The sequence below is a fragment of the Saccoglossus kowalevskii genome, chromosome 5 (genome assembly GCF_978046115.1).
Source record: "Saccoglossus kowalevskii chromosome 5, keSacKowa6.1, whole genome shotgun sequence".
Lineage (NCBI taxonomy): Eukaryota > Metazoa > Hemichordata > Enteropneusta > Harrimaniidae > Saccoglossus > Saccoglossus kowalevskii.
This window is the reverse complement of record NC_140645.1, coordinates 9,104,133-9,131,198: the sequence shown is the minus strand read 5'-3', so window position 1 is coordinate 9,131,198 and position 27,066 is coordinate 9,104,133. Positions and strand designations below refer to the sequence as shown.

Sequence of the window (27,066 nt, the reverse complement as noted above, 5' to 3'; positions counted from 1 at the left end):
GGTGTATGATTGCATTTATTTTGTATCAATTTTGATTTTAAATTACGGTTTCTTACCTTTTTTGATGCTTAAATAAGTATATTTGGTGTGTTGATGAACTTTTTTTTTATTTGGTTTTCAGCCTTTTCTGTATTCATTTAGGTAGTCCGGAATTTGCACCTTCAAATGTCTTAGGCACATAAAAGTAAAATTAATTTTTTCGCCTGTTTTCAAAAAATATCCCTATTATTAAAATCCTGAATGATGTTTTTAATCCATGAATTATTAATATTTTTTTTTTATTTTTATATTGAATTCATATTCTTATGTTATATAATATTTTATGTTTTATGTGTTACACAATTTTGCATTGATTTATGCAAGTGTACAGTTTTAGTTTTATAATATATTACACATGTTTCTTTTTTATTGTTTGTAGGATTTGATTGAATTACAAGAACTTTTAGAGACTGCTGTTGTGAATTTCAGTGTGATACCTGAGTAAGTCTCCTGCTTACATTGTTTGTAAACCATTTATTTTAGAAACTCTGTCTGAATTTCCAATCTAAAGTTTTTCTGAAATAAAATGAACACAATATCTGTCATACCCGGTAGTTTTCATTCTCACTGCCTTTGTCATTAACGTTTTCTGTGTTGGGTCTCTAAGAACATACTGAGGAAAGACTGTAAGTTTTAAGGAAGTGCTGACTGATACTGTAAAATCTGAATTAGAAACCGCAGCTTCTATTAAAATGGTACAATGCAACAGAGGGGATGTAGCTTCTATTAGAGCATCAGCACATATGAGAAATGAAGAATTTTTGGTTCTTAATTATTCAAAAAGACACCTACACAGTCGCATACAGATTTTTTTCTTCCCAGCAATCAACAAGTGTTTCTATGGACAAAATTAGTAATTTTTTAACACAACGCCCACTGACAGTTTTTTCCCTATTTACCATACAAGAAATGCAATTTTTGATCTATATGCGTTTCTAATAGAACAAATACAATATCGCCAAGATTTAGTAGGGATGCTGCAAGTTGGTTTTGTTAGAGGCCCCAGGAATACCAAACTCACATCAGTCTAGTATCCCTGCTTAGGTATACCATTTTGTTCTCTCTAGGTGTAGACACGACCTGAAAAATCTGAAGGAAGTGTGGGAGACTGTGAGACTGGTTGAAGATCAACAAAATGAATGGAAGAGAGAAAGATGGCAGAAGATGAACACTAAGTATCTGAGGGAAGCCACAAGTGATCAGTTAGAGATGGTACATAGCCTGTCAGAAGAGGTACAATTATGGGATGTGTATCTTGGTATGCAGGATTCTATACTGGTTATACAGGTAATGTGATAATGATATCAATAATGGCAATCTGATGCTTCGATAACTCCTGGCTTTATCTTCTAAGAAGCCTGCTTTAATATAATATTTACTTTGCTGTTTATTCTCACTTACTTGATTTGTTTTTCTATGTAAACAGCTTCTGTGAATTTACATTAATATTATGGCTCAAAGAATACCAAATAACCTTCATGTCTTGTTATTTTAAAATCTCTTTTTGGTCACTGGATGACTACAAAGGACACAACGTTGTAATATTCCAAAAATAATGGAATGATTGTGAAAAATCAAACAACTTGTATTTCTTTGGTGTGGCCTCAGCAAGCATGGGTTAACCATTTTTATTTTTTTTTATTTTATTTTTGAAAACAAAAACAATAAGACTTATAAGTCTACAGTATTCTGTTAGTAATGCTTATTTGAATTCTTTGATCTAGGCTTGTTTACCCTTGATAGATGACTTGAGTAACTCTGCCATGAGACCCCGTCATTGGAAGCAGCTCGTCAGAGTCACTGGTGGTATGTTTCAGATTGATAACGACAGTCTGAACAGAATGACATTAGGACAATTATTAGAACTAGGACTTCAAAGTAAGTTGTTACATTAATAGTTTTATTGAAGCACAAAATATTGTAAATACATGTACTTCATATTTGCAAGAATTCATATTAGAATACTGTAAAGTATGCTTGAAGGCAGTAAAGGCAATCGTATTAACTGATATGATGTGATCCCATACTGCCTGAATGCATACTTTGCGGTATTCTTGTGATAATCTTTATTATTATACATCTTTTCTCTGCTTGTAGTAATAATGTTCTGAGATATAACAGCCTTAAATTTTAGTGAAAGTGTTCATGGCTGCGTGTTTGTTTGTGTTTAATGATGTGATTGTATTTCAGGCATATACTACATTGTTTCATTGTCCAATGTAAACATGGGAAAGTGGAGTCTGTTGTTTATACCACACATATTTTCTAAATAAAAGAAGACATTAAAACGTGTCCATGACACTGTTGAACGCATCCACACAGTTCTATTGTTTTCACTACCAGATATGAATTTTTGTTTTTTCGAAGCGCATATGCTTATATGTAAATGCTAGAAATGTGTTTAGGGTTATATGTTAATATTCAATATTAAAACACATTCAATTTTGATATAGGTGCGCTGATATAGTAAATATCCTACAGCATGACAGTGATTATGCATTGTATATTTTCACAGATCTTTGAAAAGCACCTTTACTTACATATACTATTAACAATTTATGTTCACTGCTATCATAACCCATTTACGCATGTTGCTATTTCTTGTCAGACCATGTTGATGAGGTTCGTTCCATTGTATACCGAGCAGTCAAAGATGTAGCCATAGAGAGTGCACTGAAGACATATGAAGAGATATGGCTGAGTAAATTATTTGAACTAAAAATGCACGTGAGAAGTACTGTCATTGTGGATAGTGGAGCACCTGGAGAGGTAATTTGATTTGTTTGTTTAACTAAAATAGATGTCTGCTTTTTGTGCTTCAGTCACTGCTAAATAAGGATCCAATCAGTGAAAGTTTTACAGTTGAACGATAATTTTGGTTCCAAATACCCAGTTCTAGATTCCGTGTGCAATGAAGAGTTTTATATACAAAGGATTTTTCATGCAAAAATGATGAATATAGTTGAATTGTATTAGCTGTTGGCTTAATATTACCCAAACGAATTGTTTAGCTGTGAACATTTGTTACTTCTTTCCTCATTTGTAGGAATCAGAAAAACCTGTTTCTCAACTTTTATCTCAATTTGTTTCAAGCCATATTGAAAATAGCTGTAATAAATATTTGTACATTAATTGCATTTATGTTATTATCGCTTGTACACCAACCGACTGTGGATACAACCACTAAAAGTGAATTGCTTAGGTGGTTACCCTGCTAGCTTCAATGTTATTTATTTTCAGAACACTGCCACTAAAAGTGAGATAAGTGAGCTGCTTAGGGGGTCACCCTGCTAACTGCTATGTTATTTATTTTCAGAACACAACCACTAAAAGTGAGATAAGTGAGTTGCTTAGGGGGTCACCCTGCTAACTGCTATGTTATTTATTTTCAGGACACAGCCACTAAAAGTGAGATAAGTGAGCTGCTTAGGGGGTCACCCTGCTAACTGCTATGTTATTTATTTTCAGGACACAGCCACTAAAATTGAGATAAGTGAGTTGTTTAGGGGGTCACCCTGCTAACTGCTATGTTATTTATTTTCAGAACACAACCACTAAAAGTGAGATAAGTGAGTTGCTTAGGGGGTCACCCTGCTAACTGCTATGTTATTTATTTTCAGGACACAGCCACTAAAAGTGAGATAAGTGAGTTGCTTAGGGGGGTCACCCTGCTAACTGCTATGTTATTTATTTTCAGGACACAGCCACTAAAAGTGAGATAAGTGAGTTGCTTAAGGGGTCACCCTGCTAACTGCTATGTTATTTATTTTCAGGACACAGCCACTAAAAGTGAGATAAGTGAGTTGCTTAGGGGGGTCACCCTGCTAACTGCTATGTTATTTATTTTCAGGACACAGCCACTAAAAGTGAGATAAGTGAGTTGCTTAGGGGGTCACCCTGCTAACTGCTATGTTATTTATTTTCAGGACACAGCCACTAAAAGTGAGATAAGTGAGTTGCTTAGGGGGGTCACCCTGCTAACTGCTATGTTATTTATTTTCAGGACACAGCCACTAAAAGTGAGATAAGTGAGTTGCTTAGGGGGTCACCCTGCTAACTGCTATGTTATTTATTTTCAGGACACAGCCACTAAAAGTGAGATAAGTGAGTTGCTTAGGGGGTCACCCTGCTAACTGCTATGTTATTTATTTTCAGGACACAGCCACTAAAAGTGAGATAAGTGACGCCGAAGGTGGAGAGAAAGATAAGAGTCGAGCCAATGTTAGTCGTCGTACACAGAGTCGTATGTCTAGTATTACTGGTGGGCAGAGTAGAAATAGACGCACTAGTGTATCTTCACTCCCAGCATCCCTACTAAATCTTGGCGATGTAAGTACCTTATATAAATATATTGTATTTGTTCTATTAGAAACGCATATAGATCAAAAATTGCTTTTCTTGTATGCTAAATAGGGAAAGAACGGCATCAGTGGGCATTGTGTTAAAAAATTACTAATATTGACCATAGAAACACTGTGTCCTACCACTCAACTGTAAACATTAGTGACATGTGCTGCGTAATAATATTTAAAATAGATTATATATTTGAATTGGACTATATTTGTAATGAACAATATTTGAAATAGAAAACATTTGAAAAGTATCATATTTGAAATAGGTAATATTTGAAATAGGCAAAATTTAAATTGGACAATATTTAAAATAGGTAATATTTGAAATAGGCAAAATTTAAATTGGACAATATTTAAAATAGGTGATATTTGAAATAGACAAAATTTAAATTGGGCAATATTTGAAATAGATTATATATTTGAATTGGACTATATTTGTAATGAACAATATTTGAAATAGAAAACATTTGAAAAGTATCATATTTGAAATAGGTAATATTTGAAATAGGCAAAATTTAAATTGGACAATATTTAAAATAGGTAATATTTGAAATAGGCAAAATTTAAATTGGACAATATTTAAAATAGGTGATATTTGAAATAGACAAAATTTAAATTGGGCAATATTTGAAATAGATTATATATTTGAATAGGACTATGTTTGAAATTTGAAATATTTGAAATTGGAGATATCTGATTTGATTTGAAATGTACAATATAAGTAATACATCACAAACCCACCATGATACAATGTTACGGTACTTCTGAGTTGGTACGGTATAGTTAACAGTTACTAAACAATTCTAGTCTGTCAAAATTTAACTTTTCTCCTACATGTGTACTTTGTTCTAGTTGAGTTTTGTAACTTGTAGATAGTAGTAGTGCATAGTTTTATTTCTAAATTGACAATTTAGCCAGTTTAGAAAATACGGTACTGTAGATTATGTTAAATTTTACAGTGATCAAATTTCATGTACTGGTACTAGTAAAAATTTTGTTCAACACATTTTATATGTTGCATCTTATGCATGGCACACACAACATGTTTCCCAGTATAGCTACAGTAAAACCTGTGCTAATGAGTACCTCTGTATAAAGACTACTTGCCTATGTATAGTGACCAATTTTAGGCAGTCCAAAAGCATAATGTATGGGGAACCTGTGTACAAAGACCACCTGTTTTATGTGACCAACCTTTTTAGCAATATATAAACTCAAATAAACATGTTTTTGTTGCGACAGTACCATTTTATTTTTGTTGACAATTATTATGTTAAATATGATTTTTTTGGGAAAAATAATCAAACCTCCATATAAAGACCATTTTAATCAAATCATAAGGGTCGTCGCTATACATAGGTTTGACTGTATATAAGGTTCATTCTAAAAATGTCTGGCACATGTCAGTATCAGATACTGAGCTGAACATTGGAACAACCACTCACTATTTACATGTAGGAGGCCCATATCATGTAAAAAAACATCAATCATTCATGATCTATTGGTAGATGATTTCATGTTTACCTGTGGTCTATATGTACACTATAACAAAGTAATATAGTATAACACCCATATGCACTTTAACTATTATAATTTCTAATGTGTGTTTGTGTCACAAATTTATATTTACCACCTTTGTCATCCCAGGATTATATAGTTAGGCTAAAAAAAAATGAATTTGCTTCTTGTCTTGGATAAAATGAAAACAAATAATGCTGCTTTTGTATTAAAATTGTTCAATACCACAACAACAGGATATAAAATTTAACATTTACGAATTAGTGCTTTAGAATATATACAGTAATGGTTGATTTGGATTTATAAAACATTCTCTGAAACTGAAAACATTTTCTATTTCAGTGTACATGGTGACACACTGTGTACACCTGTACACAGGCCTGCAAAAATAAAATGTGTGAGGCACATCTTTCAAACTGATACTGACGCGATGACAAGAAGCAAAACTGTTTTTGTTTTGGCCTTACCATCCTTTTTGTAATGTAAAGCACGTTGGTTGTTTTCCATAAACTCTAATTTAGTTGTTTTTTTAAATTTCTTTCTTTATTTACCCTGTGAATGATGTTAACAGCTTGCTGCACTGAGTGTAAGTAAAAGTATATGTATGCTACTCCAAATAGTTGATCCAGTTTTAAAATATTCACAAATTTTAATAAAATGTGAATTATTACAATTTTTTCATCTGTTATCAGTCTGATAATGCTGGCAAGGTGAATGTATTAAATAGCACCCCCAACCTAAGCAATATGAAAATCCTTTGTTTTTATTCTCTGATTAGATGACATCTGGTATCGTATTAATGAGCGGTAGTCGCCTCGCTGCGCATGTGCGATATTTGTGTTGATAAACATTGATTTACCCACAATCCAATGCACTCTTGTAATAGAAATCATAAATATGAAGTTTGCCCTGGGGGACTTGCACTAATTACCGGTGATTCCTTTGATACCTTCCAATCACCTAAAAAAATATCAATTAAAGTTTAGCAACGCCCTAGTTGTACTCGTTGATCTGCACAACAGTCAAAGTCCCCATCTTTTATTTATTATATGACCCCCCCATGAATCTCACACATGCGTGGCGCGACAACAACCCTCTTTAATATGTGTTTAATATGATTCATATCTCAGTCATGCATAGAATGTTGTTGTTCAAACTTACTTAATACATAATGTCATACACATGCACGTCAATTTGTTTCATGATTTGACCAAACATGACTGGCATCCAGCAGTAACGTATTCATTGATTACTGTGGCGAATACAAATGTTTTACTCTTCAGCTTTGTTTTGTGTGATGTGTGCGCAGTAAATAATAATATTAATAAAAAGCAAGATAACCATTCCCCAGCTTTCACGAGTGTGTAATGTTTAAACTAACGCATGACATAAATATGAATGAAGATCTTGCTCTAAACAGAGTTACTGTCGATGTAACTCATTTTGTGATATGAACATGTACAGAATTACTTATATTGGTTATTGGCTGTGTGTTCTATAAAAGCTTACTGTAATTTGTTAAAGTTGTGTTGTCAGCAAAACTAGAACAAAAATACTGTCAATATTGTTTTTTTGTACAAATGAGGACATTTTTTTGTGAAAAAAAGACATAAATATAAATTAACTGGATGTGTTACTTTAATACACAGGATGGTGGTATGTTATACTTACTAAATGACACAGAACCAGTGTTTGATGAGCTAGAGACTCACCAGGTATCACTGCAAGCCATGCAGCATAGTAGTGTTGCGGGTTCCTTCCTGGATGAGGTCATTAAGTGGCAGAAAAGACTGCAGACCATAGAAGCTGTGTTAATTGTGTGGTTGGATGTACAGGAGAAATGGGTGGAACTTGAAGAGGTAAATTTTCCCTGTTTTATTTTTGGTTTTTAATATTTGCGTGCCAGGTGACAGTTCCGGTCACTCCAGACATTTATGTGTATTTGTATGCAATGGTACATATACCGTATAGTGCATTTTGTCACAGAAACTACATGAGACTTTATGATGATATTTGATGATATTATGGCAATTTACTGCAACATCTCAGGCCCCTGGTCAAACACAAATACATACAAATTTTTAACCAAGGTTTCCCCATGTGCATCTGATGAATGAAATTAATTCTCTAATTCTTGTGGTAGACTTACTCAGAGTGAAATCTCATTTTGATGTTCAGCAGGGATTTAAGCCCTAGACCACATTGGTCAGAACAACCATTATTGATACATGGCTGGTGATCAGTTTAAACCCTAGACCACATTGGTCAGAACAACCATTATTGATACATGGCTGGTGATCAGTTTAAACCCTAGACCACATTGGTCAGAACAACCATTATTGATACATGGCTGGTGATCAGTTTAAACCCTAGACGACATTGGTCAGAACAACCATTATTGATACATGGCTGGTGATCAGTTTAAACCCTAGACCACATTGGTCAGAACAACCATTATTGATACATGGCTGGTGATCAGTTTAAACCCTAGACGACATTGGTCAGAACAACCATTATTGATACATGGCTGGTGATCAGTTTAAACCCTAGACCACATTGGTCAGAACAACCATTATTGATACATGGCTGGTGATCAGTTTAAACCCTAGACCACATTGGTCAGAACAACCATTATTGATACATGGCTGGTGATCAGTTTAAACCCTAGACCACATTGGTCAGAACAACCATTATTGATACATGGCTGGTGATCAGTTTAAACCCTAGACCACATTGGTCAGAACAACCATTATTGATACATGGCTGGTGATCAGTTTAAACCCTAGACCACATTGGTCAGAACAACCATTATTGATACATGGCTGGTGATCAGTTTAAACCCTAGACCACATTGGTCAGAACAACCATTATTGATACATGGCTGGTGATCAGTTTAAACCCTAGACCACATTGGTCAGAACAACCATTATTGATACATGGCTGGTGATCAGTTTAAACCCTAGACCACATTGGTCGGAACAACCATTATTGATACATGGCTGGTGATCAGTTTAAACCCTAGACCACATTGGTCAGAACAACCATTATTGATACATGGCTGGTGATCAGTTTAAACCCTAGACCACATTGGTCAGAACAACCATTATTGATACATGGCTGGTGATCAGTTTAAACCCTAGACCACATTGGTCGGAACAACCATTATTGATACATGGCTGGTGATCAGTTGATTTCTCTTCATATGATCTGTAATATATGTGTTGTTCTATTCAATAAATAAAAACAAAATGTGTCTGTGTTAGGTGTTTTCTGGACCTGATGTGAGGACCACACTCTCCCAAGAAGCCAAGCTGTTTAACTCAGCTAACAGAGATTTCAGATTACTAATGAGAGCAACTGAGAAGAACCCCAATGTCTTGCAGTGCTGTCAACGTAAAGGTAAATTGACCTTGACTATCAACTCAACTTACTTGGAGCATCCAGTACTATTCTCTAATGTTACCTAAATTTCTTCATTGATTCATAGTCAGTTAAAATCAAAGTTTACTTTAACCTTTTGATTGCCATAGTTAACTTTTGGCACCACCCACAAAATAATTCCATTTCTTGTATGTTCTCTGCACATGATTTTTTATCAAAATTTAGAAGCAATGTCACAGTTTGTCAGTTTGGTCCAAAATTAAGAAAATGTGAACAAATTTATCCAAAATCTATATTCGCTGGATTTTATTTTCACAGAATAATTTATTCAGTGATTTCAAGTAAAAATAAAGTATTTTACAGTATAGCATTACATTCATTTCCCAAGAGTTATTTCCCTAGCTGATCATTATTAATTTGTTTATTCTAGGAATTCTGAGTGCATTGGAGAAAATGAGTGCTAACCTTGAAGTATGCTGGAAAAGTTTACTACATCATTTAGAGCGAAGACGTCAGAAATTCCCAAGATTTTATTTCCTGTCTTTGGAAGATGTACTTCATATTATTTGCAATGGTAAGTATATCAGTTTGATTTTCACATTCATACTTATCTTTAACTCACTGAGTGCCAAAGTCAAACTCAGGCATCATCCACAAAATACTCAAAGTGTTTACAAAAAAAAAAAATCATTTTTGTTCATCAAAGACTAGAAGCAATGTCAGATTTGGTCTTGTTTGGATCAAATTTAGACTTGAATTCAGTGAGAAGATTAGAAAATGTGAAAATATTTACTCTATTTTGAGCAGAAAACAAACTGTCACTTAAATGATCAAATCTGTATATAATTCCATTTTAACCACTGTGATACATTTAACACAGTAAAGTTGAATCAAGAAATAACTTCTAAATACATGAATGGATCCAGGTTTAGAGTGCACATGAGACTTGAAATATGTCCCATTCCATCAAATTCTGGAGAATTCTTACCATTTTAGGTGCTTTCTGGCGACATACTTAATATATGAATGTGACTACTGCATAAGCATAAGTGGATGTACAGTGTATACCTGGATCAGCTCCTGAAATAATTTATACTTACTAATTATGTTTATTTTTATCATGTTACACAGCTGATAAAAATGTATGTACGTAATATTGCAAAGTTACATTTAATAAAAACTGCTTGGAAATTGTTTTTGATGTTATCACATTTTGAACCAGACAAACAAATTATCCTAAAATATTTTTAAAATCAGGTATTACATGTATGTATGACATGTGGATCATTCTGGTAGAGAAATTACACTGATAATCTACCAACTTTATTTGATATGAGATTTGCATCAAGATGTAGGCTTGTTGTACACTCCAAATTATCTAGTATGTTTTCATTTCCATTTCTCCATCCAGGATACGATGTAAGTGCGGTAAACTTGTACTTACCAAAGCTATTTGAAAACATGGGCAGACTAGAGTTTGAAGAAACCCCAGCAGATGTTGATGTGAATTTCCAAATTACTAGTGTCATCAGTAACATTGGTGAAAAGTTACCCTTGAAGCAGGTAAGAATACTAAGTTACTGGATCTGTTTTTTCTTAGACTGAAAGCATCTGAGTAAAATTCAGGAAATTTTTACCTAAATGAATTTCAAAGTATATATGTACCGGTAGTAGTTGTTGTTCTCCATCGTAAAACTTTTTAGTTCCCGTTCGAACTGATTATGTTTTATATATTCATTATACATTATGTTATAGATATATAGATGTATTCAAAATAGCCGATATTGTTTTAATTAATGCTGTTCCAGAGCAATATCTGTCAATAAATACTCGTTTGACAATCAGATGCAAGATGTCAATCATTTTAATGTTAAAAAATCATATTCATACTACTGATATGTTTATATTCCAACTATATTACTATAAACAAAACTATATAATCTTAAATTTGATAACTAACAGGGACTGTGCCATGCATGGCTTGTTCTTGTGGTTTTTATCCAATTTCTTTCAAACCTGGATATGATATTAATCAGTTTGGAGTCTTGGCCAAGTTTGATTATGATACTTGCATGTATTCTATGTATATTTTTAAAGATATTGGTATAATCTCACTTAAATTTGTCTTGTTTTTGTAGTTACTCTCTGATCATCTTGGAGGTGATTGTACAGAACATCTACCGGTACTGATAAATATGTGTATGTATCTTTTAGGTTGTGTTATGTGATGGTCATATTGAAAACTGGCTGTCTAATCTACTGCCGATGGTGAAAGCATCTTTACAGCAACAATTAGCATCAGCGATGGGACAGGAGATTACACTGGAGACAGTGAAGCGTAATGACAGGGAGATACACAGTGCTGGTGCTAGGAAAGTCAATGTGTCCAGGGAGAAAGAAGAAAGGAAAGGTAGGTCAATTTATTACATTGATCTATAGGGCCAAAATTGGCAGAGTCCCCAATATAGTTTAACTTTTTCACCACCAGTTCCCACTTTTCATCACAAATTCACAAGGTGAGGATTTGAACAAAAATAGCCTAATTTTTATAGTAAAAACTGACAATTGACTCAAATTATGTCTGTTGGCTCCAAAATTTGGATTCATTTCCAGAAATATTGAGGACTATAAGAAAAAAGTGCAGAAAAATTTGAGCATCTGGGCCTTTGATGTTTCTTTGAACTTCAAGACTGTATTGTGCAATTTTCTTATGACTATATCATGTAAATATCTGCATTCCCATAGTGGTAGTTCTATAGACCATTCTCTGTTTAGTACAGGGTCCCACATTATGCATGAAATCATAAAAAACAGGACAAACAAAAGTCATAGTGTTGTAGTAACGTCAAAACTTCACATGGGATTCAACAAATGTAAAAATGTTATTTGGGCATTTTCACTCTTGATAATGTGCTGTACACATTTTGCTGAAGTAAGTAATCTCATTACGATATTCCTGTCTGGAAGCTTTGCATTTGGACATTGAACTAAAAACAACGAAATTCAAGTTCAAAATCAAATCACTTGAATTTTGCATTATAAGTTTGGTTTGTGCCATTCAGGAATTACGAGAGATTTTGCAGTGAATGGAAAATCTTCTAAGTGATTGTTCACTATTTCACTACAGGTAGCAGTAGATCAGGCAGTCGCCATGGTAGCCGTAAGTCAAAACGTGGTGTCTCCAAGACATCGATCGATGATGCTAATGAGAAGCCAGAGATACGTGGTCCAAAGTCTTGGATGTTGGATCACGTAGCAGAGGCTGTGTATCTGAGTATGCAGATTGATTTAACGTCACAGGTAGAAAAGAGCATCAGAGCGGTTGATGACGGTAACAAAGATGCTTTACAGGTAAGTATTGTCAGTGTTGAGTCAGGATGATTATGTATGACAAACCACAAGTTTTACATATGATATATAGTTTACTACTCATTCATTAGTGTCATTAACCTTTTCACCACCAGTTCTCACTTTTCATCACGAATTCACAAAATAGTTCCGCTTATAGTCTACACTTTCCTTCAGAAGATTGTGACAAAAATAGACAAATTGTTAGAGTAAAAACTGAAAGTTTACTAAATTTTTGCCTGTTGGCTCCAAAATTAGGGTTAATTTCTAGAAATTATGAAGAATTATTGCATCAGACTTGTGAACTTCGGACGACTGAGTAGTAACTTGCTTAAAGCGTGGTTGTCGTCGCGCAGCTCATGTTCGAATTTCATGTAAATAAACAATGTATTTTACATGCGTTGTATACGTCGCTATGAGTCCATATCGAACAGGATGCGGCACAACAACAGAAATATATAGAGAACAAACATTTCAGATAAGTGAGTTAAAAAGTTAACTTCAAGCCCTATAAAGGGATCGCTCTGATGTGTGGGAGATTTACCGCTGTAAATCTGACTTCTGGATTGTACCCTTGCTTTATAGCATTACACAACACACACATGCATCATTGTATGTAGTGATCACATGACTTGAAAGTCATATGTATGCTAATCTGTGTTCCTCAATGTTTGTAGGAGTGCTCAGCTAAGCTGAATAAGAGTATAGAAGCTGCTGTTGTGATGTTGAAAGGACTTGAAGATGAGAAGGAAAGACGAGCTAGGAAAGAAAAGGCCAGTAAACAACATGATGGTGAGTGGAAAACTGTTAATTAAATTAAATCCATTGATAAAGTATTTAAGTGTTTATCTTGAGCATAATCTTTTGGGAAATGTTGCAAGACAGTCAGCTGGCGCACACGTGATAATAAAATGAATACGATATTTACTATATGTGGGCCGCCATCTTGAATGACACATAAAACTAAATAAGAGACAAGTTGTGAAACGCATTTTTCAGATTCCTACAAATCAGGACAAGAATACCAATCTTTCACAAAAATACGGTCCGTTGGGGTTATATTAAGCCAACCGATAACAAAATTCGGCCTAATTCATCGTTTTTGTGTGGTAAAATCCCTTGCATACGAACACCTAATTACGCGAAGAACCTAGAACACTAAGCCAGGGTATTTGAAACTAAAAATTGGCATTCCAGCTCAGCAGCCAATCAGCGACGGCCTAATGCTTAGATGACAATTTCTGTTTCAAATACCCCGGCTTAGTATTTTTTAGTATTTAGTATTTTTTCGATATCAAAGTCAACTTTTGCAATCACCATTTGCAATCAAAAAAAAAGAATTCTTTCATACTTTCCCAATTTTTTTGCTTAAGATCTGTAGTCAATAGAAAATTATGTTCACTTAGTCCAAAATTATTAAAATTATTATAGAAAAATGCAAAAAATAAGCAAAATATTGGTACAGTAACAAAAATGATGACACTCAAAAAGTTATATTGCTGAACTACTTGGTTTCTGTGTGGTCACATAACAGTGCTTATATTATATTATAAAAAAACATCAGGAATTAATATGTACTTTTCTGATTTGACTTTTTAGGTCATCTCTCTCCATTCCCAGTGGCTGAATCCTTCAGAGAGGGCAGTATACATCAAAAAGAGGATAGTCATAGCCTAAGTGAGACTATCTCACAGACTGGAAGGCAGAGCTCACAACAGTCATATAAGGGATCTCATATCAGTTTAGTAGAACAACCAGCTGCTATTGCTGAAGAAGGTCATGGTAGTGTTATTACTGAACGAACAGAGCCACCAAGTGATGGTAAATATGTCTTGGTCAATATATCAATTAATATTCATATTGTATAATATAATCGCCAATATTTTCGTCAATAAAATTGTATTAGCCAATAGAAAAATAGGATAAAATATTAATCAATTAAAAAATGCTGCTAATTATTTTCACCATTGAATTGAGTAGCAAAGTCAATATTTGTCACCATTTACAAAAAAAATTCCCAAAAAAATTGCTCAAGAACTGCAAGCAACATAAATTATATATGTTTGGTCTAAAATTAACAAAACAATTTTAGAAAAATACATACAAATTTAGCACCAAAATTGTGGCAGGAATAATTACAGCATTCTGAATTGTAATTAATTTAAAGTTTGATCACTATGTAACAATTTTCAATTTCAAGGTAATCAGCATTTTTTTTTTTTTTTTTAATATCCTAGTTTTTCTACTTAATTTATTGTTGGAATGGTAAATAAAGATTACAATATGTTGTGATTTTTCACAACTCATAAAAATTGCCTTGTTAGTGAAGTATTTCACAACAAAATACATAGTTCATGACAAACACCTGATAAAAATAAAATTGCAGTTTGAAAAGTCAAAGGCCACACATGTATTTCAAAAAAAAATCATTTTATTGTGATGAATTTTAGCTATAAAAACATAGCGCTGACCTTTTTCCTATTTTGATGAAAACCATTATTATTATTTCTATCATAACCTTGCTCTGAGCAAATAACCATTGTTTTCTTTACCCAATCTCTAGGTGTGGCCGAACCTGAAGTTCCTGTTGACACTATGAAAATATCACTACCACCTGCACAACGTAAAAAAAAAGTTGTAGTGGAAGAAGTCGACAAAACAGAACTGAAATTAATGCTGTTCCCCAGTCAGATTCAAAAAATTAGTAACATGATATCACTGCTGGCGCATCAGAGAGACGTAATGAGAAGGTTTACTGAGAAGGTTGAGTCGGGAAGCGGTAAAAGTTCTCTCACTGATTCCTTTGAATGGAAGTCACAGTTGCAGTACCAGTGGGATGAATCCAGTATGGGTATCAATGTCAAGGTATGTGAAAAACAGTAACACCATGTAAAATGTATGAGGGCTGTCAAATGTAATCTCTTCATTGAACCTTCAAACCCTCATCCATTCTCCCGTAAGTGTGGTGGATAAGTTTATATCGCAAAACTAGGCGTTGGGGTGTTCTTTTCATCACATAAAACGAACTGACTAATCATGCGGAATTGTTATTGAAACGGACATCGATTGCGTTGTGTTTTCTTGAGTTGAACAGACGTGAGGTATAATTCAAACTGGTTTATTTGTACTCAACATGAACATCAATACGTTGTACAGCAAATACTTCTTGGTATAAAATATAGATCGCTAAATAATAGCTTCATGAGGAGTTGGCATCGTAGAGAGCATAGAAAGGAGGGTGTGCATAACGAGCATCAAGTTGCGAAGCTACCATAGAAGGAATTACAGCGACGGCCTGAATCGGACTTCTCACGACAGCGCTTTGCCTGGTTAATGTAATTGTCAACGTTAGAGCGGCATTTGTCTCGGTGACAGCTAATCGGAGAAGTGCCAAACACGTGTTTGTACTCTAGAATATATCATGCCAAAAACGTTCCGAAAATAAAACAACGCTAATGATTGGCGCATACAAACGAAACATAACGCTGTCATTCCATATTAGGAGTGACACGCGACTAACACGAGGCAGAACTTTGGTGGGAATTTTGGGCGGTAAACAGACAAGTACCATGAGAACGCAATGGGAAACAATGTAGCGAACGTTTGGATATAGCGTCACGGTTGCTACAGAAACCGATCTAGTCTCTCAGGACTCAACTCGTGGTTATCAAAACAATGTCTGAAATTACAAACTAGCTTGGAGAACATCATACAGAAAATAAAATTTGTTCATGTTAGATAACTGCGCGCGACAGTAAGTTAGCAAGTACAGGAAAATATTTGAATTCTGTTTAAAACTCAATACTGTACTGTACCGGTACATTAATTATTCACTTGGTTTTAATTTCTCTATTTTCACTGATAAATAAAATAAAAATAAAATAAATTCATGTAAAATAACAATAAAACTCATTGTTTCTTTGGCAAGTTCATGAAATTAAAACACATCGAATATGCTCAAAACATCAAAATAGTGAAATTAAATGTCAGTGGAAATAAATGATTTTACAATAACATTTGATAGGAGCACATGACTCGATGTTTGAAAAAGAACAATGATGCATGTGGCTATTATGAGTCTGGTTTCTCACAAACTGGCTTCCAATTGTGATGTTTCAAAATATAATTTTCAAAATACCGATCGCCAGCTTGTAAACTTGCCAACACATTTAAAGATACAGTATGTATATCGTATGAAATCACTCCTGGCATTTCATGCGAGCTCAGTGCAAATAAATTTCATCCTCCTCTCCAAACGAAAAGTTTACTTTTGTCATGTTTGACTCAACAATTTTTTGTTTGTTTTTCTATTCTGCAGATAATGGACAATGACTTTGCATATGGCTATGAATACATTGGATCAGCCAATAGGATTGTAATGACACCAATGACAGAAAGAGTCTTTGTTAGTCTTACACAGGCTGTCAAATCTAACATGGGTGGACTGTGTGTTGGACCTAATGTAAGTTTTCTTTAGTATGCATTGATTTACTGAAAGATGAACTTGTCAACTTTCACCTCAACTTTCCATTTACTCTCGCTGAATAATTTTCATTGGTGAAAATCCAAATTCCCAGTTTCATTGATGAAAATCCAAATTTTGACTGGTTGATTGTCAAAAATCCAAATTTTGACTGGTTGATTGTCAAAAATCCAAATTCTCATTTTCATTGGCGAAAATCCAAATTCTCACTGTTTCATTTGCGAAAATCCAAATTCCCAGTTTTATTGGTGAAAATCCAAATTCCCACTTTTTCATTGGTGAAAATCCAAATTCCCAGTTTCATTGGCGAAAATCCAAATTCCCACTCTTTCATTGGCAACAAATTTATGGCGAAGACTTCGAATTTGCAATACTTAATTCTCATCAACAAATGGGTATCTTCCGTGCCTCTATGAATTCTGCTTTTACTTGAAATGAAATTGATTGTTTTCTACAGTGGAGTGGTAGAAGGGAAATTATACATGAATTGAGTATGTCCTTAGGAAGACCCCTATATATGTTTAACTGCAGTAAAACATTGGATTCCTTTATGTTAGCTGATATCTTTAAAGGACTATCATGTACAGGTATGTATACACTATCTGAGATACATATCATGTACAGGTATGTATACACTATCTGAGATACATATCATGTACAGGTATGTATACACTATCTGAGATACATATCATGTACAGGTATGTATACACTATCTGAGATACATATGATTTACATGGTGACTCATTGATGTCCATATTTTATTGCATTTTACATCGCTAGGAAAATTTTGTCGTTGTGTTGTTTTATTAGTTATAAGCTTATTATTATCAAAAAATACAAAATGTATTCCCCTGCTTTAGTGAGAAATTTAACACTAGATGGCTTGACATATTAGAACCATGTTCCAGTCTTTGCCAAAAGTTAACGTAAACCGTTTAATTTTTGCTGTTCGAATTTGTTGCGATTTGATGATTTTATTGCATTCATGAAGACAAAATTTTGTGAAAGTCGTTGTGTTGTATAACATTTTCACTTCTATACAATTTCACAATTTTCACCGTCTCATGAAATTCGGCCCAATCACACAATGGGATATTACGGTGCGAAATGATTAATATTATCTTTGGATAGTGCTTTCCAAATACAAAGTGAACCAATAAATTTAAATATAAAAATTTTTCTCTCTTGAAATGGTTTTACAGTTATTTATACATTTGATGTTGAAGAAACATTACTTTATTAATTTTTATTCTGTTGAAGAAAAATTACTTTATTCATTTTTATTCTGTTGAGTTCTCTTTAATATAATTCTTACTGAACTAGTGACAGAATCTTTTCAATAACCTTTGTTACTTCATTATTTATTTTTTTTTACAGGGGCTTGGATCTGTCTCAATAACATTGCCAACATCAAACCTGATGTGCTCAGCATATGTGCTCAGTTATTACAAACAATACTGGAAAGTTTCAAAGCTGGTAAAACCAACGTAACCATCCAATCTGACGAGATCATACTGAATCCACTCGGTGCCTGTTTTGGTACCATCAGTGATGAGATCAACATTGTACATAACAATCCAGAGAAACACCTCTTGTTTAACTCCAGTGTCACGAGTCTTCCTCCAAACCTTGTCAAATCTTTCCGCATTGTCTCCGTGTCTAAACCAGATTTCCGTATTTCATTGGAAGTGATGTTACTCAGCCAAGGTAATTATTAAGAGTTTGTTTTATCATTCACAATTTGCTTTAGAATTGAAGAATTTCAAGTTTTTTCAGAGGAGAAAAAGAAAATGTCTTGTATTTTCAATACAGGTCCATGACATACATGTATAAAAAAAATATTTTTTGCATTATTTTTAATGATGAATTTACTTTTGTTTTTGTTACATGGCTGTAAGAGTATAGTATCTCATTATTAATATGAATCTGGATTCAAAAATTAATTCTTTTGAAGAGATACTATTTTTCTATCATGTTAAATGAAAATTTAATGTAAAAATGCTCAAACTTATTTGTGTCTAGTGTACTTCAAAACTAACACTGTATTTATTACTTGTCTCCGCTAGGTTTTCTGAGTGCCAGTGAGTTGTCATACAAGTTACTAACTTTACAAGAGTTGGCATCTAATCTGTTATCAACCGTACCACCTATAGCTGTAAGACACCACAGTAAGTTTAACATACTGTATTCTCTCTACGGTGTGTGACATCATGGTGTCTGCCCAATGTCATTGACTCCTATTCATTCAACAGTGACAAAAGGAGTATATACTGCCCTCTTGCCTGTCTTGTGACAGTCTTAGTTGTGAAAATAGTGTGTCATGTAAAACTACAGGGAAGGAATCAATTTCTTATTGACCACTCACAACACAGAAATGTGTGTGTAATCTCTTGATTCTTTCTAATTAATGCATGGTCAGACTTTGTATTTAATAACAAAATTTCTTGACAATGTTTGTAATTTCGCCCAGTGCACACTGTGAAACATTTGTAATATTATACACCACTACATGTATATGTTACAGCTTTCAGTCCTAAGTCATCCTATTACATACAGACAATGGAATCCATTATACAGGAGACAGTGTAACACAATTAATGCACACACATATAAATCTTGCTGTGCTATATTTGTAATATTATACACTATATTATACTTTACAGCTTTCAGTCCTAAGTTATCCCAAGGGTGGAGCTTATAGACGATGGAATCTATAATACAGGAGACAGTGTAACACAATTAATGCACACATATATAAACCTTGCTGTGCTATATTTGTAATATTATACACTATATTATACTTTACAGCTTTCAGTCCTAAGTTATCCCAAGGGTGGAGCTTACAGACGATGGAATCTATAATACAGGAGGCAGGGTCTATTTTAGATGAATCACTGAATGCAGTTATCAATGAGGAGATCATCATTGAAGAAACGGGTAAGAAATTACTGTCTATCAACATAAACAGAATAAATATCTATGCTACAGTAAGCGTAAACTAGATTTGAACGGATAATTTGCAAGTTCTTATTAATGTTCCAATAACCCCATCAACTTCTCCGAGATAGTTAAAGTTTTCGCAAATACGATTTGTATGGGTAACTTCCATAGGAAAGTCCTTACCAGTTTTCTCCTGATGATTGGAGCGGTCGCAACTGAGATACATATGACAAATTTACAACCTCTTTTGTATACCCAATGTTGCTACTTAACCATAAACAAATTAAATACTACGCTTGGAAATCCAAAATTAGTTGGCGCGAGGGATGAAAATTAGTTCACGTGATCACTATATTGCAATTTTCATAGTGAGTTTCTAGGGAGTTTGTTAACTCTCTGTAATACAGGGAATCATCTGAATTGAATGTAGTGGCATACATTTTGGAAAAATCATGACAAGCTTATATTTTCAATTATTATAACTACAGTGTATGTGTACAAATATAATCAGATATCAATGTTACAGACAACATGTGATTACTTGAGTATACTGAAAAATAAACCTCATAAATAAATAAATTAATTAATTAATTAATTAATTAATTAAATTGTATAGTAATAGAATCCTTTCTAATCATTTGATTTCACCCAACCCCCACCCCGGAAAAAACTATTAAATCTAATATTCAAGTCGTTTTCATGAATAACTTCAGTGTACTAAGATTTATTTTACTGGTGACTTTTCTGTAGTTGTTTTACCTGATGATGTTGCAAGTACAAAGCTATCATCAGAGGTTGGTACAGAGCCAGAACAGCTCCCACCAACTGAACACAAAACGTCGTCTTCTGTAGAACCAGATACACTTGGCAGTCAGCAACAGCCCCCCACTGAGACTACAGAGAATGGTACTGTATATAATTATCTATTATTTGTATCAGTATTATATTTATGTACGTACAATGTATATTATATACAGTTGAGTGTGTAGTATTTCTTCCCTGTAATATAAGTACTGTAAAATCTGTATTTGAAGCTGCGGCTACTATTCAAATATGCACAAATAGATATGTGCATTTGTTTCATGACACTTAACAATAGCTGAATGATGGCCATTTTAAGGCCGAAAATGCATCAAAATCACGTATTTTCACAATTCCGGAACCGGATCTCAGTCATGCATGGATAGATTTTGTTCAGATTTAGTACAATGTATTGTACATATGCAGGCGCATTTCGGTCATGATCTGCTTTGAATGTATATGTCACTCAAATATGAACGGAACGGGGACGTGTCATTGACAATGACTTGTTCATAAAGAATTTCACAATTATTATCTATTTCAGGACAAGAAACTATCATTCCCACTGATGAGAAGCGATATGAGAATGATGCTATTGTATTAGCGATACGTGACAGTACAATGCCTAAACTGCACGGCCGTGACTCTGAAGTGTTTATTAGAATGCTACAAGATCTGTTCCCCGATGTGGATGTGCCTTTAGATTTCGGTGGCAATGAAGCTGACAAGGCTCCCTCCAACTTAGGTCAGTATGTTTTTTAGTTTAAACCAGATGATATAATATATTAAGTAATAACCCCATTCACCTTTGCACATAGTTCTGTACATGTCATTCATACATCATTTTGACCAATGGCAGCAGCTCATCTTGACATACAGCAAGCTGTTGTTGCCAGCTGCAAGTCAATATAAAGTTAGAGAATGTACTTTCAATATTTAATATGTGCGTCTTTCATTAAATATTATATAGCAAGTCAAAACATTGTGCGGTAATTAATATAAAACAGAAAACTGCTTGAAGACCACTGCATGTTGTCAGATTAAAAACAGAAAATAAATTACCCATTTTGCTGTTTCCAAGGAATAATAAATTCCTGTTTAATAATATATACAAGTCCACAGTATTTTGAATCTGACCCAGGTACATAACATGTAGTTATGTGGGGCATCTTAGGACAATAGTAGTCTCTGTGAGTGTCTGGTCCCTAAAAACAAGTACCGGGGTAGTAATGAACAACTAACTTTTTTTCTTACTCCACAGGTGAAATTCAAATGAATACCCCAGTTGTAAATATGAGTTCTACCATGGGTACCCAAGCATTTACACCGAGCACAACACATGATAAGCAACCTTTAGAAGACATGAATGAAGCCATCGCTGTCTCTACTGCAGAGTTAGGATTAATGCCTGGTGCCGTGTTCCAGGCTAGAGTTGCACAGTTTGCACTCCTTACTAATACCCATCAATGTGTAAGTTATTTACTCCCCTTGTTGCTGTGTTATCACATTCAGGTGGAATTCAATCTGTTTGTGAGGATACTCTTATCATAATTGTGCAGCTACAATGACCCATTTACAGCAAGATTAAAGCGAGTGAAATTTCTGAGCTAAGTGTGCTTGTGCCTACCAAAGTGTAGGAGCTCAGATGTGTCTGTAAATTTAGAATTGGTGAAACAAGGCAGGGCAGATTAAGATGGGAATATGATAAACTTACACGAATAGGACATAGTCCTTATAATAGTCCTGCTGGCTGTGGTAAAGCAAATGCATCAATACATATTTCCCTATGTAAACCTGACTACCAATAATTGCTTTCTGTGCTGTCTGTTTATATAGGTTCTTGTAGTTGGTCCTGCTGGCTGTGGTAAAAGCGAATGCATTAATACATATGTTGGGGCTCAAAGAGAGATGGGTAAAACAGTCAATGTGCAAAGAGTTTTCACAAGAGCAGTGGAATCACAAGAATTACTCGGATATATCGACCCATCCACCAAGTGAGTTGAAATTTATAGAAATACTGTAAACCAATTAATTTTTGCTTCTAGAAATTTTTACGATTTTATGTATCTGTGAGGACAAAATTTTACATAAGTCGCGGACACTGCTCCAAAATTTTATGATTTTCACTGATTTTTGAAATCCATAAAAAATTCTCTCACCAAATTAAAGCAGTATTAACCACAGTAGTGGGAATGTGTATTGCTGCTAGACGTGCAACACAATTTTTTTTTACTGATATTTGTTTCTTGAAATATTTGTCATCTGCTGTCCTGGTTACAATATGTACTGTTTACTTTGCAGAGAATGGAGAGATGGCTTATTTCAGACATTGATTCGTAAACACTGTCTACATGCCAATACAGAGTTCCTGAACAGTAAACCGTTGGTTAAAGTGGTACATATGGATGGAGAGGTAAGCAACCAACCTGTGGTGTGTAGATCTTTCTCCTGAATGAGGTTGCTTCTTACATCACAGAAAGTCGTATTGTTGCAACACCATTGTTGATATACTATCAATGCGATGATCCCTAGAAATATTTGAGGCTACTTCATCCTTGGGCAAGTTGCTCCACACTGTAACTGTACTGAACTTATAGTTCATGACCAAAAATACCATTTGCCAATCAAAGGGAGATCATGTATTATGCATGAAATCTATGTAAAAATGAGACAAACTAAAGTCATAGCGTCTTTGTGGCATCAAAACACATTGCTTTAGACTTTTGAGAATTTCTATGATTAATAATGTACTGCACACCTTTGGTGATGATCAACTTTGATAACATTTTTTTCCTCCACTGAGAGATTGGCATTTTGACATTGAGCTATAAAAAAAAAAAAATTAAGTTCAAAATCAAAGCATTCAATTTTTGCCGCAGTCATTCAGTCCATGCCTTTCACACAGTATGCAAGATGTAGCAGCGAACGGAAAATCACATATTTTCATCATATGTTGAAGATTTCAACATAATATAGGAAACAATTCAACTTTCTTGTAACTTTATTTCTCAGGTTGATGAACATCAGATGGAAGTTCTTGGTTGTGTGTTTAATCGTAATAATAATGATGTCTTGGTGATGGGTAATAATGAACGAATCAGATTATCGGACTCTGTCAGAGTTCTATGGGAGGTTGGTACTTTTATCTCCATGGCGACAAGACCAGATTATATCCTATTCTCAGTACAAAACATTCTGTGTATCAGTAATCATAACTGATGTACTCTTACAGTTTGTGTAAAATGCTGTCAAAAATACTGTCAGTAAAATACGAAAAACTGGACACCATATACTTACGTGTATAGAACAACTCTATTAAAACATGACACCTCTGTAATAGATTTTCAAAGTCCCATTAATGTGTAGTTTAGATAAATATCACAGTACGTAAGGCTAACTTCTTGCCATACTTGGACAATTGCTTGTACATGTAATATGAAAAGTTAAAAAAACATTTGAAATTAATATTCTGAAGAAGAAATACTCACTCGGTTTATTTTTAGCGAATTTGATTCTGCAGGGAGATTCCTTGGTTTTAATGTCACTGTTTTGTGAAGAAATATCTTCCATAGATAAGTCTACTTCGCTTTAATTTAGTGTATTTAGCAATCAGTGAAATAAGTAAAAATAATAGCCTGCTAACCATGAACCTTTTCACCACCAGTTCCTTCTTTTTATCACAAATTCATAAAAGATTCCTGTTTATATTCTGCATTTTCCTTCAGAAGATTGGGGGGAAAAAATGTGTTGAGTAAAAACTGAAAATTGACTCAAATTCTGTCTGTTGGCTCCAAAATTAGGATTCATTTCTAGAAATATTGAAGAATTATAAGAAAAAAGTGGAGAAAAATTAGGGCAAGAAAGTCTGGTAGTGAAAAGGTTAGGCCCTTTACAGTATAAAGTTACTTTTGATTTCTTCCTATAACTATATGAATTCTCCTATGATAGATGGAATCCTTGGCCAATGTCAGTCCAGCAGTCCTCTCCAAGGTGGGAATCTTATCCATGGATATGTCAGATGTAGGCTGGAGACTTATCGTTGCTAGATGGTTGGATTCCAGACCGGAACATGAGCAAGACGTACTCAAAGAGTTGATGGATGTATATGTGGAAGGTACCTTACTGTACTTGGGTGCTTGTACACAGCCGGCTATAATGGGAAGAACTGGTCAGCCAAGGATGAAACGCTACATCAATACCTCGGATATGAATATGGTGTCTACGCTGTGTACACTGATGGAGGTTGGCAAAAAGTTACTTTCTGGCTTCATAAAGATTACAAACTCAGTTCTGATGTTGATATTCACATTGACAAAACAAAATGAAAAACGCTTTATTTTAAAACCTGTACTTTTATTTTGGAGTATGACATATCACTCACCCTAGGGTAACATTCTCTAAGAAAAAGGCCTCACCTAAGGGGTTGCCCGCAGGACGATCACATACCCAAGGCCTGTTAGTTTCATTCTCTTTTTGTTTCTGGTGCACAAGGTTTGGAATAGTTTTCCTCTACACGCATTTACTGGACAAAAGAGGCAGATTACAGTTTGTTAACTTCCTAGAAATCTAGTGTAACAGGGCTCGGGTGCGTGATCACCCTGGGGGGTCACCCTTTAGGCGAGGCCTTTTTCATAGAGAATGTTATTCAGGGTGTTCTCTCTGATCCCAGGTATATTCTCTAGTAGTTTCCGTTTGGGGCTGTAATCTGTAATTAAGCCTAACGAGTAATAAATGAATAATAAATAAATTTCAATGGATTTTCTGGTAGTTATGATTAGGCAAACAAACAGGTTTGTACAACCCTAATAACTAGTAACAGAATCTGAAATGAGCTTTTACAAGTTTATTGATCAGATTCTGATTGACAAAGCAACACTGAAAATGTCACTAACACATTCCACTCTATGTCGCTTGATATTAGGCACTGATATCGCAGCAGAATGACTTGGATGACTTACAATACGAGAGATATTTCAATTTTGCCGCGATATGGGCGTTTGGTGGCACACTGGAGGAACAATACAGATCTACATTTAGTCATTGGTGGAGAAATCAGTGGCAGACAAGAGTGGATTATCCTGAACAGGGAGAGGTAAGAATTTAGACACCAGAGCTTGTGTTATGTATGATCTTATCAGGGGAGGTTGTTTAGTATACATGTAATGCCTTGAAAAGCAATTCTGTCCACAAACTTGCCAGTGCACAAACAACATTGTATCAGATTATATTATCAAATGTATTTTTCTGAGTCTGGAAAATCACAAAATCTCTGGGATCTCCTAATAACCTAAAGTCACAGCAACTTTCATGAAATTTTGTCTTTCTCAAACCACATCACATTGTCATAAATTGTGATAATTCTTATCATCAAAAATGACAGTGCACTGTATTTACATAGTACTATGGTTGTATGCCATTCAATTTAATTTCCATTTTTCTATATGGTCTATGATTTAATCAAAGTTGCTAAAAGTGTACATGTTGTGATCTGGCATATATCATTTCAAATTACTATTAACTTATTTCACATTGGTTGCCCAGCCAGGCTCACAAGAATAATTTTTAGCCCTGGAAACAACCATGTAGTCAGTTTGTAGTACATTTCTCAGGACTTGGACTTGACAGAGGCTTCAAAAGTCAAGATGCCAAACAAGTTTGCCTTGGTGTCCTTTGCAATTATCATTTCTATACTTTAAGGAAATTGTATTAAATTTGCCCTTCAAACCTTTTGTTCTTTCTGCTCAGAAAATCATGCCCTAAATTATGCATTTGATATTCTGTGCTCTATAGTTTCATATACCATATTTGCTTTATCACTAGTGTTTTTAGCTCCGCTGTCGACTTTGTCGAGCGAAGCTTATCACATGAGTGATTGTCCGTCGTCGTCGTCCGTCGTCCGTGTCAATGTTTTACTTTTTCAACTTCTTCTTGAAAACTACAAGCCTGAATGCTTTGATACTTGGTGTATATGTACCTTGGGTAGACCTCTCTTAGGTTTGTTCATTTCATGTTGATATCTTCAATTCTCTAATTTTGGTGAATATTTTTGTCATTTTTGGTAAAAAGTGATATTTTCGACTTCTTGTTAAAAACCGCAAGTGCAAATGCTTTGATATTACATATATAGGTACTACATGTGGACCTCTCTCAGATTTGTTCATTTTGTAATGATATCTTTAATTCTCTAATTTTGGTGAATATTTT

The 27,066-nt window shown here is 34.4% G+C and overlaps 2 protein-coding genes across 2 annotated transcripts in view; both read left to right on the top strand.

The window, feature by feature from the left end:
• LOC102805713 (uncharacterized) overlaps positions 1-22,413 on the top strand; it is a 44,701-nt gene extending 22,288 nt beyond the window's left edge. Inside the window, exons 26-47 of the mRNA XM_085498704.1 lie at positions 419-480; positions 1,107-1,326; positions 1,764-1,917; positions 2,648-2,808; positions 4,195-4,368; positions 7,559-7,768; positions 9,173-9,308; positions 9,721-9,864; positions 10,702-10,853; positions 11,505-11,704; positions 12,422-12,641; positions 13,316-13,430; positions 14,238-14,459; positions 15,202-15,503; positions 16,957-17,100; positions 17,579-17,708; positions 18,499-18,828; positions 19,188-19,289; positions 19,930-20,058; positions 20,812-20,967; positions 21,407-21,607; positions 22,124-22,413. Coding sequence (XP_085354830.1) covers positions 419-480; positions 1,107-1,326; positions 1,764-1,917; positions 2,648-2,808; positions 4,195-4,368; positions 7,559-7,768; positions 9,173-9,308; positions 9,721-9,864; positions 10,702-10,853; positions 11,505-11,704; positions 12,422-12,641; positions 13,316-13,430; positions 14,238-14,459; positions 15,202-15,503; positions 16,957-17,100; positions 17,579-17,708; positions 18,499-18,828; positions 19,188-19,289; positions 19,930-20,058; positions 20,812-20,967; positions 21,407-21,607; positions 22,124-22,413 — 3,954 coding nt within the window. The remainder of the gene's footprint in view (positions 1-418; positions 481-1,106; positions 1,327-1,763; positions 1,918-2,647; positions 2,809-4,194; positions 4,369-7,558; positions 7,769-9,172; positions 9,309-9,720; positions 9,865-10,701; positions 10,854-11,504; positions 11,705-12,421; positions 12,642-13,315; positions 13,431-14,237; positions 14,460-15,201; positions 15,504-16,956; positions 17,101-17,578; positions 17,709-18,498; positions 18,829-19,187; positions 19,290-19,929; positions 20,059-20,811; positions 20,968-21,406; positions 21,608-22,123) is intronic.
• Positions 22,414-22,715: 302 nt separating this feature from the next.
• LOC100369469 (dynein beta chain, ciliary-like) overlaps positions 22,716-27,066 on the top strand; it is a 49,675-nt gene continuing 45,324 nt past the window's right edge. The window contains exons 1-5 of the mRNA XM_085499116.1: positions 22,716-22,856; positions 23,164-23,275; positions 23,875-23,994; positions 24,811-25,104; positions 25,784-25,954. Of these exons, the coding sequence (XP_085355242.1) occupies positions 22,771-22,856; positions 23,164-23,275; positions 23,875-23,994; positions 24,811-25,104; positions 25,784-25,954 (783 nt within the window). The 5' untranslated portion in view covers positions 22,716-22,770. The remainder of the gene's footprint in view (positions 22,857-23,163; positions 23,276-23,874; positions 23,995-24,810; positions 25,105-25,783; positions 25,955-27,066) is intronic.